This window comes from Lacerta agilis, chromosome 9 (assembly GCF_009819535.1).
Source record: "Lacerta agilis isolate rLacAgi1 chromosome 9, rLacAgi1.pri, whole genome shotgun sequence".
NCBI lineage: Eukaryota > Metazoa > Chordata > Lepidosauria > Squamata > Lacertidae > Lacerta > Lacerta agilis.
The window spans coordinates 44,004,507-44,022,595 of record NC_046320.1 but is presented as its reverse complement, the minus strand read 5'-3'; the positions used below and the strand labels follow the sequence as shown (position 1 = coordinate 44,022,595).

General features: G+C 39.1%; 1 protein-coding gene across 7 annotated transcripts in view; it reads right to left on the bottom strand.

Annotated features, from left to right (window-relative positions):
* Positions 1–18,017, bottom strand: part of SCLT1 (sodium channel and clathrin linker 1) — a 51,442-nt gene extending 33,425 nt beyond the window's left edge. For 2 of the 7 annotated variants that reach the window (XM_033159692.1, XM_033159698.1), the window contains exons 1-12: positions 17,661–17,748; positions 16,595–16,701; positions 12,154–12,221; positions 10,143–10,195; positions 8,746–8,815; positions 8,276–8,331; positions 6,246–6,381; positions 5,405–5,527; positions 4,293–4,358; positions 3,373–3,443; positions 783–873; positions 563–654 (exon numbers count right to left, since the gene is read on the bottom strand). In XM_033159692.1, the coding sequence (XP_033015583.1) occupies positions 563–654; positions 783–873; positions 3,373–3,443; positions 4,293–4,358; positions 5,405–5,527; positions 6,246–6,381; positions 8,276–8,331; positions 8,746–8,815; positions 10,143–10,195; positions 12,154–12,221; positions 16,595–16,628 (860 nt within the window). In that variant the 5' untranslated portion in view covers positions 16,629–16,701; positions 17,661–17,748. The other 5 variants (XM_033159693.1, XM_033159695.1, XM_033159696.1 and 2 more) reach the window with 5 other exon arrangements.
* Positions 18,018–18,089: the final 72 nt, after the last annotated feature.

Here is an 18,089-nt window from a genome sequence, read left to right as displayed (position 1 = left end):
GAGATGTACTTATTAAAATCATTCTGCTTTTATTGACAGTAATTCCCAGCACACAAACCCTTTTCACACATTCAAATGGAAAAAGCAATCACAGGTATCCATGCATGTTAAGAAGCATGTTCTACAGCAGTTCCCAAACTTTTGCAAGAATATTTTTGGATTTAGTTTTATATTACCCACTCTAATACTCGCAAGCAACCTTCCTCAATTTTGTGGCCTCCCAGTTGTTTTGGACTACACCTCCTATCAGTCCAAGTCAGCAGTGAGGGACGATGGAAATTGAAGTCCAGAACACTAGAAGGCACTGGTTAGGAAAGGAGTAAACAACCCTTCTGTGAGAAGAAGACGACGTTGTCTACCAATGGAAGTGTACTTTTAGATCCAATACACAGAAAATTACAGTTAATAATAAGTCTAGTAAGCCAAATTTAATTAAAGAACATATCTGTAATGGCTTAAGCAACAACAACAAAAAAGAATTTGAATTTCTCAATGCTCCTTCTTATGGTGCCAGAGAATCAAACAAACAAACACACACTCCTTATATCAATTAATCTTCTACCTTTTCTCCAGTTCTTTTACGCTAGATTGCAACTGATGCAAGCGTTTGTCTGATGCTTCCTCTTTTTCCTGAACAGCAAGCACCTCTTCTTCCTGGAAGCCACAGAAGTCATTCAGAAATTATTATCAGAGCTTCACTTGATTTTTTACAAAAAACAGTAGCCAACCAAACCAAGTCTGATTAATGCCTTGTGTTTGAAATCAGAAGTAACATGACATACCTTTCTCTCTACCTGGGCCTGAAGATTCTCAATCAGTCTGGTCATTTCATCAACCTTAGCAGCTGCTGTTCTCAAGTCCAACTTGGACTGTCTACATGTAAAAATAAACACTCTTAATTTTATTTACTTTATTGTAAAAAAGCAGATTAGAGTTACTAATCACAATTACTTATTTCATCTTAACTAAATTGTATAATCAAATAATATTTTCCCATTCTGAAGACACTTATATTTGACCAATAAAAAAGCATGTTTGTCTATTTTGTATCTCCTCCATCTGCTTTATCTGTGAATCAGTGGCAAGATTACTGCTAAAACTGCTTCCATGCAGCCAGGTCTACTACTGCCCTCCAAGTCCTGCTTGTGGGCTTCCAAAAACCATCTGACTGGTCACTGTGGGAAATGGGCCAGATAGACCAGATAAAGCTTTGATCTGATCCAACAGGGCCCTTCTTATGTTCTTATGAAACTTCTGTGAAGCACTTTTCAGCAATAACAACACCATCTCTATATGAAATAGGACATACACTCTAACAAAACTGTATATACAGGGGATTACGAAGAATATCTTCTGGCTTTCAGCAGATATTTATTGTTCACACTTGAATAATTAAAATATTTTCCCTATATATTTTACTCTGCATTCAGGCCCAGCCCTGAGACTAAGCCAATCTTGGTCACCCCGATAAACACCCTTTTCTAAGAGCAAGAGAACAGTACTGCAGCCATGTTCCTGCTTCTCTGTTGGAGGCTTTAGATACAATCTTTGTAGCTTTCAAAACCTGGGCTAGCTGCCGATTCATTACTGGGCCAAATTTAAGGTGTTCCTGTTAGCATATAAAGTCTTTAACAGCTCTGGACCAGCTTACTTCAAGTATCATCTTATCCATATATACCCATTTGACTCCTTTGATCTGTGGAAGGGGCACTTTTAAAAGTATTCCTCACTTGTAAGGAACTGATCTTTTAGTGTTACAGCACCTACTCTCTGGAACTCCCTGCCTATTGATATTAGGCAGGCATCTTCATATCTACACAGGCCTTAATCTGGTAGGTAGGTAGGTATTTTCCTCAGAAGAGATCCCTCACCAAATGGTCCCAGGGCAGGTTAAAAAAAAAAAGTAAAATAAAATCACAAAAAACAGAAATATGAGGGGGGAAACAGCAGCACAGAATAGCAGGACACAGCAATAGGGAAAGCATTCACTCAGCCAATCCACTAGGTTTGCTTACATAGCTACACTTCCACTTATAGCTAAAAACTTTAATCTGATATGCAGTAAGCTGCTATGTTTCTGTGCTTAGTTCTGTTGCATGGACAGGACCATTACATTAAAATATTTAAAATATGTATTCATTCTCATTCACTGCTACTTATACAAAAATAAGCCCCTAAGGCTGTGGCAATCAATTATTTATGCAAGTATTTACTTACACACACACACCCTCTGCAATGATACAGGAGACCTCTATAATTACATTTTCAACTTCAAATATAGTTTTAGAACATACCTAAAGCCAACTTTAACACCAAATGACTAGAAAATCGTTTTTTAAAGAAAAAGGGCTGCTTTTAGCTATTCTTTCATTTCCTTAACACTAAATAATGTTATTTGAATCTATAATATGTACAAAGCAAAACAGAGATAAAAAGGTTAACAAGCCCATTGTGTAAAATCCAGTGCTGCCATTCTGCTCATCAAATGGCTTTTGGTTCAGGAAAGGTACATGCTAATGTAAGAGAAGTGATTTTTGCTGATTTCACTTTCTCCTACAATTCCAGCATCGGTGCTATTCTGGAGTCCTGCAACCCTGTAGCCAATTTTCATTCTGTGAACAGAATGGCAGCATTGGGTTTGAGCCACTGAAAGTTAGAAAATCATGCAAACATTATAATTTTAAACATGTACTATTTCAGACATAGTTTTTCATTCTCATTTGGATAAACAAGTGTGAATCCTTGACAATCTGTATTATTAAGGGAAGGGGACATAGGGATGACCAACTTGCACTCATCACACACCACAAACCACCTTCTCACAAATGTAAGCTCTTACATACAAACACACATGCCACATATCCAATGTATGTGTTCATATGCATGTTCCCATCAGCCTTCTTGAGTACAGCCAAGTAAGCTGAGGCTGGCGTGGGGTGTAGCTCAAAACCTCCAGTGGGCTCCAGGTTGGCAAAAACTGCTCTATATAAATTTAAATTAGGATTAAGAATCAAAATTCATACCACCACCAGAGTTTAACCATAGTGGAATGGTACTTAGAATATGTGTTCGCATGAGCAGAAGGCATTTTCACTATTACCAGGCAAGGTTTTTATTTTCACAGATTCCCCACTGCAACCCCTCAAAAGAGTTAGGGACAAAAAGGGATGCCTAGTGCGTGGGGTGCAGTGGACTAGAATTAATGAAAGTTTCATTGCACAAAAACTTTTTGCTCATTCAAGTCACCTCTGCATATAAACCACTGTCACATAGTTTGCTGTTTCTGTAATGTTAGATGGGTTTAATGAACAAGGTAGAACAAGCTACTAGGGCTCATGAAATAAAAGTAGGCCTCAGAAGTCTCATTTATACCTCTGTTGCTTGCGTAGCTGGTCCAGTTCTACATTCTGTTCTGTTACAGTCTTCTTAAATACCTGATTAAGCTACAAGAATAGAAAAGTCTTTTAATACATTCCAAAGAACAAAAAACAAACAAACAAAAAACAGTAAACATAGTATGGTGGATATATTTTTATTTGACACCAAGACCTGTAGCAGAAAGTTTTAAAAGTTCTGGTTACACATGTGTACCTCAAGGAGTAAGAATTTGCTTTCCAAAAAATTGCTCTTTGCTTACAGTTGACTCTAAAATGTTAGTCTTTCATAATTTCCCAACTTGACCATCTTCTTCACAAGTTCTCCACTTCCCATTTAAACCTCTTAATTCTCTCTTAAATGTAGCTATTTACATCATTTGCCTTTGTTTTTTCATAGTATTATTGTCAACTTATGCTGTACTGCGTTTTCATATATAATATAAAAACAACTTTGTACCCTATGCAGTGTTCATGCTCTCTTTTACAATCGCCAATCATTTTCACTACCCTCTAACAGAGTTGACACAAAAAGTGAAAAAGAGGAAACAGCAAATTGTAAATCATTATTTTGAATGATAATAAAAACCCCTAGAGAATTAAAGTATATAAATGTGGTTTCACAGACAGAGGCTTGCTTCTTCATGGTGACGCAAATCTGACGTAAATTTCCAGAGCAAGGGCCAATTATGTTATCCAACAAATAAATTAAAACAGATTAAAAATGAAGCAGAAAATATGGCATAGTCATTAAAAAATAAGGTAGGGTTTAGAAAACACACAGATAAGAAATGCCTAGAATCAGCTTTGGAGCTATCTGCATTTGTTTTATATATTTCCCCCTTTTTAATGGACATTCATATGAGATAGGCTACAACAGTTTCAAGATGTTAGTATAATGTTCAGTGTTTCACTTACTGACTCTGTTTTTTCGTTGTTGAAATGCAGTTGCTTTGTTAGTTGCTGAAAGCTTGTCAATTGATCCTAAGAAGAAGATGCAGAGCATGCAATTATAATCTAAAGGATTTATCATCAACATAAAAATAAATGCTCAAGCTTAACATTTTAAACATTTAAGTACTATTACTATATTGTATACATTACCACTGGCTGTTGTCCAGAATTCTCTCTTTGACAGTTAGCCAGATATTTCAAAAGAAATACACAGCAGCAGAAAATGCAATAATGGTATATTTCAGTCCCTATTGTTTTTTTGTGTGTGTGAAAGAAATGGAAAAATGTACAAGTACTCAGTCAATGCCAAGCTGTGGTTGAACATTCTGCAACCAGATGTGAGGTATTTGCACCAGAACCAATAGTTGCACGTGTGTGTGGTAGTAATGGGTCCTATGTATAAAAGCTGTGCAAGTTAAAGGGAAGTAACCCTGCAATTAACCCCTGAAAATCCATAGATAGGTTTCAAAATAAGGAGCTTTGAAGCCATAGTAAGTGTGCTCCTTTCCTAATATGCCTTATAGTTTTTAGACTTTCAGAATTCACCTATGTCACATTCTGAAGACAATCTCTGAAATCTCACTGAAACGAGAAACAATCATGTTTTTGCTTTTACAAAAGCAATCCAAAAGTCAGTTAAGTGCCAGATGAAGAGCTTATGGATACAATTAAAGAGCTGCTTTGCCAAAGGACAGAAACTCTGCCCTCAGGACAGCACTTATGCCTCCCAAATCCTGACAGGAAAGTCTGCTGGAATAGATGCACCATTCACTGGATGGCCTGAAACAGGATGTTACATGGGATGGGCACGATGGGGACAGACCATGAACAAGGACCCAAAGCCTCCTTGTTCCCTGACACGTCAATGGATTGAGTCTGAATTTGCACCAGCCACATAGCTGGCATGTCCCTCCCACAACAAAATTCTATCTCCTCACTTCCCATCCCAGCCAGAAGGACCCGGTATGGCTTTGGTTGTGGCAGAGCAAGTACCATGGAGTCTCACCCCCACCATAAAAGAGGACCGAAGCCTTAATCAAATTTTAATACATAGCTATTACAATAAACTGGATTACTTTTTGTTTTTGACTTTCAGCAATATGAATCTGTGCTTCTGTCATGTGTGCATGATATATCTGCTGAAGTCGCTCCAACTCCTGTGATACTGTCTGCCAAAGTTCTACTGCATGTTCCTTTTCCTACAAAAATAAAAGCAAATATAGTGTATGAGAAACTTTGTTTCTGTTTGTGCTTATGATTCAGAAAACTGAAAGCAGATTGTTATTTTTCTACAAAGCCACTCTGCATTATGCAGATACGGCAATATATTCCCACTTGCCTCCCTAAGCAATGGTACTTATTACATGTTTCCTATATGCGATATATTTAAACAGCAGGCAATTCTATTCAATTGCAACCTAACCGCCAAAAATGGAATTCAAATGTGCAGATTAATTAATTAATTAATTACATTCATTTCCCACCTATCCTCCAAGGGGTTCAAGGTGGTATACACAGTTCTATTCTTTCCTATTTTACCCTCATAACAACACTGAAGTGGGTTAGGCTGAGAGTGAGCGACTGCCCCAAGGTCACCCAGTAAGCTTCACGGCTAAGTGGGGATTTGATCCCTGGTTCTGTAGGTTCTAGTCCAACACTTCATTCACTACACCAGAACTTATTACATCATCTTCAACAGAATTTAGAAGTTCACAGATTACCAATAAGATAAAATCCTGAAATTAAAAGCAAGCTTAAAAATCCTGACAAAATTTTACTTTGAGAAGCGCATGCTACCTTCACCAAAAATATAAACAAGTAAAAGGAGGGGAAGGCCAGTTCTGAGGAAATATGCTTTAAAACTACATACAAAAGAGTCAAGGAACCAAGGCAAGCTGGATGTTTGAATCCACTCACTTTATTTGCTAGTTGTAACTGGTCTTGAAGGTTTCTTATTATATTTTCATCTATGAATGTACCATCCCCTGAGGTAGGACCAGCTTGTAGAGCCTCCAACTGCTTTTCAACAGCCTCTTTCAATTCTTCATGCAATCTAAGTTACAAATATATAGATAAGCAATTCATTTTAAAATAGTAATCAAAGTCAATTTGATGGAAATGAACCATCAGCTGGAAAATAAAACACTTCTCAAGTTTATAACAATGTATTGAATTATTCTGGAAGCTATAAGCACACTGAAGTCTTTCTACAGGATATACACAAGAGAAACAAATGCTAAGAGCGGTATCTGTAGATCCCTTATGAACATATCCTGGCATAGCACCAAAGTGTTCCATGTGAACAGCAGGAATTTTCTGAGGAATTTAATAGTTCTTGCTGTGCAATGAATAAACTGACAAGCTGAAAACAAGTGGCAGCTGCTGTGAAAAATTCTGCAAAGAGGACCTTAGAAACACATCCTATAGCCAAAAGACACAATTTAAGTTTCTTGTGGGAAATAGTGGGAGGAATACAACGTTGTGAAGAAATGCAGTATCATCCCAGGGATCTCTCTCCTTATTCTTGGTCTGTCCTTTAGGGATGTCTACTTCAAAAAAGGAGACCCTTTCCCCTTCCCTTCCCAGATCTGATCTTTCATCAAGATAATACTGGGCTCTGCTGTGGCCTCCAAAAACCAGGCTCTCTGTTGTTGCTGGAGGGACAAGAATGGGAAAAGACCAATTCCTACAGCAAAAGAAAGTACACTGCAACTAAAATTCAGCATGGAATTGTTACTTAAAAATTTGGAGGCCTGGGGTACTTTGGGAGGAAGGGCGGGATACAACTTTAATAATAAATAAATGTCACTAAGTTAACATAAATCAAGTATTCCAGGTCCCCTAGGTAAACCACTGACACGCACATATTTTTGTTATGAAAGAAAAGAGTAAAAGTTGTGTATGGGCAGTATTACAGATATGTGACCAGGGTTAGAAATATACTAATAATATCCATATAATATTTTGCTTGCATTTAAGTATTTCTAAATATTAAGCTTGGTGGTTGAAAATGATGCTAGCAATAGTAATGCTCACTCTGAAAATGCATCTGGCAGGGTGGGAAGAGACATTGGTGGCAAAAAGAGGAGAGGATTGTTCAGGTTGTAATCCTATACACACTTATTTGAGAGCAAGTTTGATTAAAGTAAGTAGATCTAAGTCAGCTGCTAGGCACCGGTCGAGGCATTAAGCCTGCCTGCTCCTGCCCCATGAGGAAGGTCAGGTGACATCCGCCACAGCTGGGATGACTTACAGGAAGGGCCTGGCTCACGTCTAGAGTCACCACCATGTTCCCCTCATAGGCACGTTGCAGCTGGTGGCCCAGTTGCACCCCATCTGGACAGGGGTAGTTATCTAACTTCTGTTATCTATGCTCTAGTAACCTCTACGTTAGATTACTGCAATGCATTATACATGGGGCTGCCTCTAAAGACCGTTTGGAAGCTTCAGCTGGTGCAGAATTTGGCAGCCAGATTGCTATCGGGACAAGACATATATACAACGCTAATCCTGGCCTGACTGCACTGGCTGCCAATTAGTTTCCAAGCTCAATGCAAAGTGCTGGTTTTGACCTAAAAAGCCTTAAAAAGCTCAGGACTACAGTACCTCAAGGACTGCTTCTCCCCATATGAACCAACCTGGACCCTGCGCTCAAAAACTGAGCGACACTGTGACTTTCCACTTGTGGAATGCTCTCCCCAGAGAGGCTTGCCTGGCACCCTCGTTACATATCTTTTTACACATTTCTCTTATGCCGGGCCTTTGGCTGATTAAACAATCTATGGCCTTTTAAACTGTGGAGGGGTTACTGCTTTTGTTTGCTACTATGTTATGCATTTTTGTGTCTCTATATTGTAAACTGCCCTGTGATCTTCGGATGAAGGATAGTATAGAAATCTAAAAATAAATAAACAACAACAAAAAACCATGCCACTCAGTGAATCAACCTTTCATTTTCCTTGGTAACTTGTTCAAGTTTTAGTCGCAATTCCCTCATCTGCACCTAAAAAAAAGCAATAAATAACACTAAGCATTCATTTTTGAATAGGTGTCACTAAGCTGTTAGATTAGACACACTAAAATTAAATCTCATGCACACCATCTAGATACACAAACACCAGTGACAAAATGAAATATAAAATACTTTTTGCTAGTTCAGCTACAGGAAAAAAAGAATTATAACATTTTATAACTTAGAACAAAAACTGTTTTTAGTGTTGACATTATTATTCACAATGGGTGTTCAATGACAGACATACTGGTACTCAAATTTATTCACTATTCAACTGGTCTACTCCGAGTATGATAAGCATTAGATTTCAACTGCACATGCTACTATCTCTTAAAATTTGATCTTAATAAGCTTGTGTGAAGAGCAACAGGAAAACATTTGCACACTAGTGTGTATGATTCATACCTGACAGTATCTCAGCTGTTCATTCATTTCCTTCAGATGTCCATCATAATCAGCAGCTAGAGGAGATAGTCTAACGTGGAAGTAAAAATATACAAAATAAAGACATTGGTAACACTAACTGAGCATTCAATTAGTGCTTGTCAATAGACAGGGATGAATCACACTGCGCCTTGTTTGGTGTGAAGAAAAATCTATTTTCATAAAGGGGTGGCCTGCCTTTCAGTGGAAGCTCTACTGCATCCAAAATGGTAACCTTAGAAAAATTTATATCCAGTGAAAATTCCATGCAACATTCACACAATTGTGAAAATAGATATAGGAAGAGTGAAAGGACTGGTCTAGTGCCTGCTGATGTCCAAGAGCTTGGATACTCAGACTTGCTATGGTTTCCCACATTGTAATTCCTAAGGCATGAGGCACTTGTGGTATTTTGACCCTGTTTAAGAGCCATGGGTTCTCCAAACACAGCTAATGGCATCACTACCATCAAGGAAAGCCAATTAACCTCAAGTTGAACAGCATGCTCCTAAACATGTTTATTCATGAGTATATTTCACCAAGTTCAACTGGACTTGCTTCTTGACATTGTGGGGATAACCAGCCTCCTATAACCAACATGCTTAAGTCACAAATGGGTTAATACCATATGCTATCCCGTCAGGTTTATCTAGAGAAAGCTAATAGAGGAAGCTAACCTTGGAAGGAAGCTAATAAAGCCTACTGTTGTACCCCAGTCAATCAGAGCAGCTCAAAGCCACTCTTGAGCTTCAAACCATTAATTTAGGACTTTCACCACAATAATTAAGCCACGTTTTACTGCTTCTGCAACTTTTCTGACTGATTTATTGAAAAGCACATGAACCTGACGTTTGGAGGGTTTGTAAATAATTTTTTAACTTACCAAACATGTGGCCTTTTCCTATGCTGGGGGAAGAGGGGAACTTTGGAAAGAACTCACAAGGACATATTTTAAAGGTCTAAAGCCTAAATTTCCATGCTTTACTTTGCTGCATATTTTGTGACTTTAAATCTCTGCTGGGCTTCTCACTCACCAAAGAGTACTTGCCCCAAACCTGGATCCTGGCATCCAATAATTCTCTCATTTCTATATACCATTTTTTTCTTTTGAACCGATGCTAAAATGGAAGTCAGCACCAAATATTAATGAGGCATAACAGTTTTTTTTTTTTAAAAAAAGGTAAAGTGCCACAGAGCACTATCAGTATACACAGAGACTTCCTTTCAAATACAGATCAAGCTGAGAAAGAAAGAAAAATATTGTTTCCTTTTTTATTCTATATAACATTTAAAAATTGGCTGACAGAAAACAAACCAAATAATCAAACCACATTCGAAACACGGTAGTACTTTATTATAACACCAAAAAAAACCTTTACCTTTGATTCATCAGTTCAGGCTCCATTTCATTGTTACCTCCTAAGGGATTCTTCTGAAATGAAACTATTTTCTTTTAATACTGTTACATATACGACATATATTTAAAAAGTGAATCATATTTACTTTTCTAAAATCTTCATGTTTTGGCCAATCCATTCCATATGCACTGATGTTTAATTCCATATTCTGCTTTTATGCGTCATTTCAGTTCTTCCGGAGATAAACACAATCTTTTTCAAAAGCAGAAAGAAAGTCTCCATCTCAAATGACTAGTAGTGTTCCAAATGATGATTCACATGCCACCTTATGATTAGAAACTGGAACAGGGTGAAATGTTCTCATCTAAGCCCATGTAAACATATTTGTTTCTATAGTATTACAAATTTGTGGCACACCACTCACTATAAGTGAGAACTAGCCTCTTGTTGTACTATGAATTTCTGTTTTGTTTTAGAAAAACTGTGGATTAGCAATTATTGTTGAACTATAATGTTATAACCTGGAAGCATCAGTAAAGCTTTTAAATTTGTAGTAGCATCTGATCAATTTACAGTTATTAAAAGGTCTTACTTTTCAGTATTTCCCCAGTCAACCTCAGAACAATTACAAAAAGGCCTTTTAGAATTTAGAAATATGATATATATACGTGTATATACACACTCACTACTTCACAAGGCAAAACACCATCTCAAGGCAGTTCATAAATAAAGTCATACAGCAATTTTGTATTACATAAAATATTTATTAGCTACCTTTATGAATAAAAGTCATTAAAGGAGGCTTGCAAAACAACAGAGAAACTACAATTCAGAGATCATGACAAGGTATGGTTTGGTTCAACTAAGTCAATAAGGAAGGAATCAGGGTGGGTGAGGGGGATAGAAGACTAAGAGAAGCAAGTGTATAAATTCAAAGCTCATTCATCTCTATTGTAGGGATTCTGTTATTTTAATCCACAATTCTGCAAATATGTATTTATGGGCAATATTACTACTGTATAAAACAGTGGTTTTCAACCAGTGTGGCATGGCACCCTGGGGTGCCTTGAATGATGGTCAGAGGTGCCGCGGGCAACCCTGGCCTCCGTCCCTCATTCTTTCCCTCCCTCCTTAGATGCGCTCTCGCATCTCTGCCTCCAAGTGTCTTGAATGGCTGTTTGTTGCAGCATGTCTGGCTACATGCTATGCAGGCAAATAGTGCTTCTGCGGCTGGCCAGGGGGTGCTGGCTGCCAGGAGTTAAGGCAGCCTCAGAGTAAGCAAGCAACCAAGCGAGCAATGGAGCCCAGACAGCCAGTCTGCCAGCCCTTGCTGTTGGGAACAGGCAGACAGGTGGGAGGCCAGGCAGGCAGGGAGGTGCCTTTCTTGTGCTTGCTGTGTGCAATGCCTGCCTGGGAGCTGAGTGCCCGGTGCTGAAGGAAAGCCTTTCCGCCATGCAGGCCCAGCAGCACCCACTGCTGCCTCCCAAGGTAAGGTGCTGGCCTCATTCAACTTTGGCCAGTCTCAGTTGGGTCACTAAGGTTGGGGGCATCCTCTTCCCAGACCCCTGTGGGGCACTGTGAGGAAGCATCTCTCTTTGGGGTGGGGGGTGGCGGCTCAGAGACCAGGAGAGGCAGCACTGGTTGCCCAGAGGACTCCCACAATAAGGAATGAACACTCCACATGGGAGTGTGTTCGAAAAAGGGTGAGAGGCTGCCAGTTCTGCAGGCAAGGCTCCTGAGCCCCACAGGGGTGCCACAGAAAGAAGGTAGTTGGTCAATGGAGCCGTGTGCTCAAAAAGGTTGAAAACCTCTGGTATAAAAAGTTCCTAAATAAAAAGACCTGGGTAGCTTCTAATGGCAAACAAACTTTTAAGCTCCTCCATGCTATAGTGTCAATAATATATGCAATAATATATGAAAACCACACTTGTATTTGTAGAGAGGTCTAAAAAATAGTAACTTTTCCAACATCTTTCTACAGTGCATCATTTTGGTGGCTTACTGCAATGTAAACACCAGAAAATAAATTTACCTGTTCAAAGGTAGTTCTTGTTAGATTCTCTGTCTGAAGTTGTTGGGCCACATCATTTAGCCTTTGATCTGAAACAAATGAATCCCTTAATTTGCAAGGCTGATAGTTTACATTATGAAATTCAACTGGAAATATTCTCTCCAAATACATTTGCTTCCTGACCTTATGAAGATGACATTTATTTTGACAACATATAACTTAAAATGCAATATAGTTTATAGATCAGTTTTAATCACTTTTCACTGTGAATTCCCTTTCCTTTAAAGAATGCACCTTTTCAAAAAACATTTAGACAGGAATTCAACAAAAAAAGTTTATTGCAATCCATACATACTTATTTGAGAGTAAGTTTCATCAAACACAGTGGACCACTTCCAACTAGTAATGCATTGGCTTGCATGGTAAGTAGTTTTGTTCACCAAATTTTATTTACCAACATGTTTGTTGAATTACCCCACTCAAAATCTAAGAAGATAGTAAAACATTATTTGGAGTCACCTTATTCATCTTTGCTACCAATTTACCTAAAATAAGAGTTCAAATTGGTTGGACTTTTCTTAAACTGGGGTTCTACTGATTATCTTGGAAGTAGATTTTGATGTATGTTGACTCTTGTAAATTATCTTTCATGTGATATTAATTCAGTCATTTACATAACAATATTTTTAAATGTTTAATTTATTTCAACATGTATATGCTCCTTTCCTGTTAGACTGGTGCCTTCTAAGTCATTTATAAAACAGTTTTAAGTTTTTCAAAAGGCTATACATCCAGCAGTGCCATCTGGGGAAGGGTGCCCTAGAACTCAGGTGTTACTCTAGAAAACCCATCAATTTAGGCTTCTGATACAGGTGGGAGGCAGAGCAGAGACTCTCCAGATGATCTTAACAAGCAGACAAGATCTCATGGCAGCAAGGAGTTCTATGCTAGCCCAATGCATTTATGGCTTTCAAGGTCATTACCTGCACCAACATATTGGAAGAAAATGGAGCTTAAGTAATACTGAATAACATCCTCAGAATTACTCACAGCAGTATTACTGACTGGCTGCAGCATCCAAACATGCTTTGGAAGCAGCTGCACACTGAGGGGATTTCAATAATTCGACAATGATGTAGCCATGTGCGGCAGTGACAAGAACTGTCATATTCTGGGAAGACTGCATTTGCTGCACTAGCTGAAGCAGAGTAAAAAAAGCAAATCTGGCAACAGCAGTATCCTAACCCTTAAGGAGCAATACTGGCTCCAGAAGTATTCCCAAAATCTGAACATTATCATTCTCCTGCCTTAGTTAGCTCTCACTTAAGGGTGTAATTGATAAGTCACTGAGATGAGAGTTATCATTTTGGGGAACATTTTGACAGGTATTTGTCAATTCAGAATTACAGTAAAACTGTATTCATTTATTTACTGCCTCTCCCAAACATGTCAGGGAGGGTTACATAAAAATATAAAATATATGGAACCTAACATTACAGTAAAAGTAGATACTCTTTGGGTCTGAAAACTATCTTTCTAGATTTGCCAAGTTGAAATTTTTTAAGGAATGTCTGGGGCAAGAGTTATGCAGGGGAAGAAGTTAAAGTGATGTAGTAATGGATGGCAGTTAAAACAAACAGTTTTTCATTTAATGTAACCCATTCATCGGCTGTCAGTATTGAGTTGATTGGAATTGCAAAACACTAGTAGGCAACTATATTAAGAAGCTGCAGTAGACCAAGTATAAACGTGTTTTCATATGTTAACACCTGGCTCCCAGTGGTGACTATTAACATTTTCTGAGCATGTTAGATAAATGAAATTTAAACAGAACAGAAGTGTATCACAGCTTTTTCAATGATGTAACAAGAGAACCTTTGAAACTCCCTGAAAACAAATGCTTAGTGTTTCACTTTGTGATGCTAATATTCCAGCATCAATTTGATTAAGCTGTCATATGCAGCATATTCACCAGATCTACAGTGCTAGTCTTTACGAAACAGCCCTGTGTTTGCTCTATAAAAGGAGGAATGTTTATCTTGATGTTGAAGTAACACTTTTGCCTCTTTTCATATTTCTGTTTTATATACATTATTACTGTTTCATTTGATGGAAATGAACATGAACTGGAAAGGGTGAAAGATTTACAAAGCATAAGAAAAATGTAATGGAAATTCTCAGGAATCTGAAGCATAATCCTATGCATGTTACTAGAGGGGGGGCTGTCCAAAGAAGCTCAATGTTGGAAGAGTCAGAACACAAAGTACTTCACTCAGCACAGAGTTAAACCATGAGACTCACTACCACAAGATGTAAAAGTAGACACTAACTTTGATAGTTTCAAAACAGGATTAAAGAATTTCATGGACAATAAGGCTATGGCTACTAATCATGATGGATATGTTCTACCTCCACAGTTTGAGACAGTATGCCTCTGTATGGGAATGGGATGACAAGTTGGGAAAATGCTACTGTACCCAAGTCCTTCTTGAGGATTTCCAATAGGAATTTTGTTGGTCTCTGTGAGAACAGGACACTGGACCAGTCCGACCTCTGTTCTGCTCTAGAAGGGCTCCTCTTATGTTAAGTCCCAAAGTTCAATTAGTGAGTTTATGATTGCATTCTTACTTATTGAGGGTAGTGTTTGTGCTGCATAGGTATCATAGTCCCCTTTGACTGGACTTAACCATCCAGGGGTCCTTTACCTTACCTTTACTTATAGGTACAAAAGCAGGATAATAATGAATAGGGATAATAACTATGCACACAAGTTTTACCAGATTCGCTAATATTAGGTCTATGCAAGAAAGACCTTGAGTACTAGCTTCAATATACAACATTGCAAGTCAAATCCTGGCTGGGGAGCACTGGGGTTTAACAGAGTCAAGGTGTCACTGCTGCATCAGTAGCCCTGCTGCTCATACTAGCCTGGGCAGAAGGTGATAGGTGGAAGGCATAAGGTAGGCAAAGTGCTGGTGCAACCTAGTGCTGGTGTAGCGATCAGGCCCATTACCATCAAGTGGCAGCAATGGGACCATCTTGGGAGCCACTGAAACCCAGGCTAGCTAAGGCCCTCCTCAAAACACTCCATTTTGAGGTTTTCTACCTGCCTGCCTGCTCAACAGGTGGAATAGGGGGTTCTTCTGACTGTGCTCCATGAGCAGTGGCCAGCAAGTCTGGACTGACAAATACTTTTGCCCAATCCAAACCCTCAGGTGGTGCAAAGGAGGTTTGGATTACAGCCTAAGTGAGATAGATAGATCCTCTTAAAGGACAATGAGTTCACAAAGCACTTTCCAACCAATGATAAAAATAATTACAATAAAATAGAAGATACAACTTAAAATTAAATACATCACTCCAGCTGAGGGAAATTCAACCAGAGAGACAAACGTAACAAATAATTCAGGAAAAGCTAAGTGAAACAAATATTTAGAGTTCATTGAAAAACAACCAAATAGGGGCCTGACAAAGATGTCTGAGAAGGAAATTCCACAGATGTGGGGCACCACATAAAAGTGTCAGTCTCTGGTGGCTAGTGGTATTTCCTCAAGGACCATAAACCAGACTCTGAGGCTGACCTTAAGACTTTGGCAGGTTCGTGACAGTAGGCAATACTTCAGATAACCTAGTCCAAAACAATGTAGGCCTTAAAGGGCAAAACCAGCACCTTAAACCAGGCATTCCCAAACTTTGGCCCTCCAGATGTTTTGGACTACAATTCCCATCATCCCTGACCACTGGTCCTGTTAGCTAGGGATCATGGGAGTTGTAGGCCAAAACATCTGGAGGGCCGTAGTTTGGGGATGCCTGTCTTAAACTAAGCCCAGAAACAAACTAGTAAGCAATGCAAATGATACAGGGTTGGTATAATTTGAGTGGTCTAACTCCTGCTAGCAAACATAACCATATTTCATATGAACTGGAGTTTCCAAACTGTCTTTATAGACAGCCTTATGTCAGTGTTTTTCAACCTTTTTTGGGCAAAGGCACACTTGTTTCATGAAAAAAATCACGAGGCACACCACCATTAGAAAATGTTAAAAAAATTAACTCTGTGCCTATATTGACTATATATAAAGTAATTTTTCAATTTTTCCCACGGCACACCAGGCAACATCTCACGGCACACTAGTGTGCCGCGGAACAGTGGTTGAAAAACACTGCCTTATGTAAACAGTATTACAATAGTCTAATTTGGACAGAATGAACGTTAAAATAACGGACACCAGGTCTGCTCTCTCCATAGGAGTGCACAGAATACCAGCAAAAGCAGGTAACAGGCACTTGTGGTCATTGATGTTATCTGCACCTTCATATACAGCAACAGGTCCAGAAGAACACCTAAGCTGTTATTGGCCCCCACTTCTTTTTTTATAAAAAGAAAATTTCTGTTTAATCTTTTCAATGAAATACATCAACTAACAGTACAGGTCAGAATGAACTTATATGCAGAACTTACTTTGATCTCTTGAAAAATCAGTTGCTCTTTCCATATTTTAACCTGGAAGGTCGCACAATAAGGTTTCTGACCAAATGAACTCCCTCTCATCAAGGTAAATACAAAACCTGTAAAAGTCAGATAAACGTACCGGTAAGCAGCAAAACCTGCAGTAATTTACTTCGTTTCTAACTTTAGTTTCTAACTGAATTCTGCTCAGAATCTACAAGTGTCCTATTTACAGAAAGATAGAGCAGTTTTTCTTTCAGAATTATTTCCACATGCCCTATCAAACATCGCAATGGAAACTCACTTTTTAAAGCTGTAATCCCATGCATGGGTGCAGGGGGGGCAGCTGCCCCACCCATCAATAAAAATGCATAGCAAACTGAGGTTCTGCCTTCCCTAAGAAAAGGCCTTCCTTCCCTCACAAAATTATTGGCTATGCCCATAGTCCCATGGATATCAAATATAAAACTCCTCCAGCCTACAGCAGCTCATCAGTGTACCATTATAAAATTTAAAAAGATAAAAATAAGAACAGTTCTTCAACACATCTTTTTTATTGCTTGTTCATGATTATTTGTGTCCATGATGCAACACACTATTCACACACAAAAATCCAAAACCATTTGTCCCTGCAAAAGTTTTGGGGTTGTTGTACTGCTTCATTTCCAACCGGTACATAAGTTGTATAGAAAGTTATGGGGTATCAGCACAAAGTTACAATAAACGTTATGGAGCAAGGGGATTTTTTTTTTATCCCGCTTTTGTTGTGTTATAGTCTCTCCCAACACCAATTATGTGGAAACACTGGGGGAAAGCATTCCAGAACCACTAATGTTAAAACAGAACAAACTCACCCCTAAACGCACCATTATTGTGCAAAAGAGTACTGTATATTGCAATGAAAAACCCCCGTCTGAAAGGACGTCTAAAGTAGACATGGATTATGTCAGCGAGATATGACTAGGCTGGAAGGTTTATTGTGGCATAAACCCATAGGAGAAATTATTAATTTAAGAGGAAGCGTTAACTGAAGAAAAATGCCTCCCCACACCCACCGACAAGTGTATGTAATACACACGTTTCTTTTCAGACGAGGTCGCCTGTTGCGCGTCACATCGCTCTCTTGGAAGAAATGCGGGGGGGGGGCGGGGAACACGCGACCACACACGGACCGGGACTGACGGTTTGAACCCCGCCGTGCGCGGGAAGCGGCAGCTGCTCCCCGCCTCGCCTAATCCTTCTCTCTGGACCAATTACAGGCCTCCCCCACCTCCCCAGTAAGAGACCGGCGCGAGACACCTGGTTAACTTGCCACCTCAACGCCGCCGATTTCCATAACGACCGACGGACAGGAAAAGAAGCAAAAAACACAAGAGGAGTAGAAGAAAACGGAGGAGGAGGAGGAGACGGGTCCGCATATGACGCGCCTGACTCAGCCCGCCAATCGGAATCTAGGAGAAGGAGATGACTTTTTCCATTGGTTTAAAAGGGGGAAAGAAAAAAAAAA